General features: G+C 38.8%; 1 protein-coding gene across 3 annotated transcripts in view; it reads left to right on the top strand.

Annotated features, from left to right (window-relative positions):
- Positions 1-8: 8 nt before the first annotated feature.
- LOC106873730 (josephin-1) overlaps positions 9-2,540 on the top strand; it is a 16,504-nt gene continuing 13,972 nt past the window's right edge. For 2 of the 3 annotated variants that reach the window (XM_014921216.2, XM_014921214.2), the window contains exons 1-2: positions 9-360; positions 1,422-1,535. In XM_014921216.2, the coding sequence (XP_014776702.1) occupies positions 230-360; positions 1,422-1,535 (245 nt within the window). In that variant the 5' untranslated portion in view covers positions 9-229. Of the gene's footprint in view, positions 413-1,421; positions 1,536-2,540 lie in introns of all 3 variants that reach the window. The other variant, XM_014921215.2, reaches the window with a different exon arrangement.

Consider the following 2,540-nt stretch of genomic DNA (forward strand, 5'->3'; position numbering starts at 1 on the left):
GGAAAAAAAAAAGCCTGTATGAGCAAGTACACACACAAACCAGTTCTTTTTCTTTTCACAGCCAGTTCTGTGAAAGCTTTCGAATGTGTCTACAAAATTTATATTTTTAACGACACAAATGAAACCTCTATGAACTGTTCGTCGTGTGTGCGTCGACAGGAAACGTCACAACATCATCGTCCATCTCTACTGGTGTGACAACATCGAATGCGACAGAAACAGCAACTTGATGGAACAAAGAACTGTCGAAGTTTACCACGAGAAACAGAGAGGAGCACTGTGTGGCCTTCATGCCCTCAATAACTTATTCCAAGACAAAAACGCCTTTACCGAAAAGGCATTGGACAGGATAGCTGTAGGGTAAATATGCAACACCTGTATGAATGTTGGTGGGTGGTGTGTCTCCTATGAGGTGAGTTCACACCTGTAGGAGCTAAGATCTCTCTCTCTCTCTATCTTTCCTTCTCTTTCACTCTCTCTCTCTCTCTCTCTCTATATATATATATATATATATATATATATATATATATTTCTCCCCCCCCTCTCTCTCTATCTCTATCTCTCTCACACACACACACTCTTTCTCACCTATACTCAGGTGTGCTTCAAGGTTCAATTTTGATCCTAACACTGCCCTACAAATCAACCACCTTTTTGCCGTCACTTGCAACATAGTCCACTCTTAAACAGATCTTGCTATCACCCCTACAAGCAACATAGACACCTGACATCAAACCAGAATTGGCCCCCATAAACAACGTCCCCGAAAACAATGTCCAGTGAGGTCATACCAGCCTAGTTCCCTTTCACATCACAAACACACAATCGTTAACACACATCAAAAGAAATCTTGCCCCCACCCCCCAACCTTACCATCACCCCACAAGCAACATAAGCACTTACTCTGCCAGTCATGGTAACGTTACGCTAGAGATTCTTCAGAGGAATCCTATTTAGGCCGCTTGTATTCGCATCGCACTCTTTTGGTTATTACCTAAAATTCATGATCAGAGGATAGAGACGAAAACCGAATCGAAGGTAGCGAGTTTGGTTTTTATTTTATTTTATTTTATTTTATTTTACAAACTATCCCCCTTCTAAAGATCAAATGCTGCAGATGGTTCATCACTGTGCCAGCACCTACATTTCTGGCATCCAACTCTAGCATCCGAGAATGTCATTCCTCTGGAAATTCCACTCTTAACTTTCTTTTTTCTATTCCATATTCCTACAACCGTCGTTCAGAACTGCCATAACAACCGCAGCATCCGAACCAAACCAATAAAAACAACAGCATTAACAAGCTTCATTAATCCAACTCACTGAACTCCTAAACTATGTTTAAAATATTAACGATAATTATCATGTTAATGAACATGCCTTAGATTAATATTGCCTTACTTGTAATTTTTCTGACCCAGGTTGAAACAGAGGGGATTTCTAAGCAGTTTCCATATCGGAAACTACGAAATCTCTGTCCTACAAGTCGCTGTCAAAACAAAGGGATGTCAACTGATACAGTTTGACAAAAGGAAGTAAGTCATTTTTCCCAGCGTTCCTTCAAGCTCTGCGTTACGTCATCCCTGTCACTCTTTCCGTTTCACTTTCTCTCTCTCTCTCTCTCTCTCTCTCTCACTCCATATATATATATATGTGTGTTTGCATGCATGTACGTGCGTGCATATGTGTGAATGAGTATGTATGTACGCTCACATGCTGATTATATATATGTGTGCGTGTGTATATATATATATATATATACACACACACACATTCATACATATACATATACATATACTTATATATAGATACACTTATACATAGACATTTATATATGCATGTACGTGAATGCATATATGCTACAAATGTTTCGATAACATGGCAATTTATTTGCATCGTTGTATTATATCAGCTAAAATTGTCAGTCATTTCCTCGCGCTCTTTGGAACCATTGAAAGAGAAAAATTGACTGCAAAGAAAAATCGATCACGAGAAAACTTTCGGATAAGTTCACTTTGATAGTGTTAATATTACTGGAGTGGTGGATAAGCTCCCATCCAATTAAACATCGTCATTCTAGTAGCATCAGTTCGTTTTTTGAAAAAATAGGAGAGGTCAAATTCTAATTCAAATCAAAATGTGGACATTCAACAGCTGAGTCATTTAGTAACATATTTTAGAAGTTCGCGATATAACACGTGACAAAAAGATTCTTTTGTGTGAATCTGAGAGGAGAATATGTTGAATAAAATCATAATTAACTGATCCTCATCTATTATATTTTACCCAAAGCCAATAGCTTTTCAGCACCACCTCGTATACTTATTTACGTCCATGTGTACATAGAAACTTGAATGGTAGCCCTAATGTGCCAACCAGTTTAGCTCAACGGACAAGCCAGTCGGTACCTTTAACGGAACGAGTTCACTCTGTTGCAAAGATTCAGACCAAACCGTCAGTCATTCCCCAAAGGGCCTGTTCCATTGTGACCAATATATATCTGTGCGTTTGTGTGTGTGTGTGTGTGTGTGTGTGTGTGT

This window comes from Octopus bimaculoides, chromosome 23 (genome assembly GCF_001194135.2).
Source record: "Octopus bimaculoides isolate UCB-OBI-ISO-001 chromosome 23, ASM119413v2, whole genome shotgun sequence".
Taxonomy (NCBI): domain Eukaryota; kingdom Metazoa; phylum Mollusca; class Cephalopoda; order Octopoda; family Octopodidae; genus Octopus; species Octopus bimaculoides.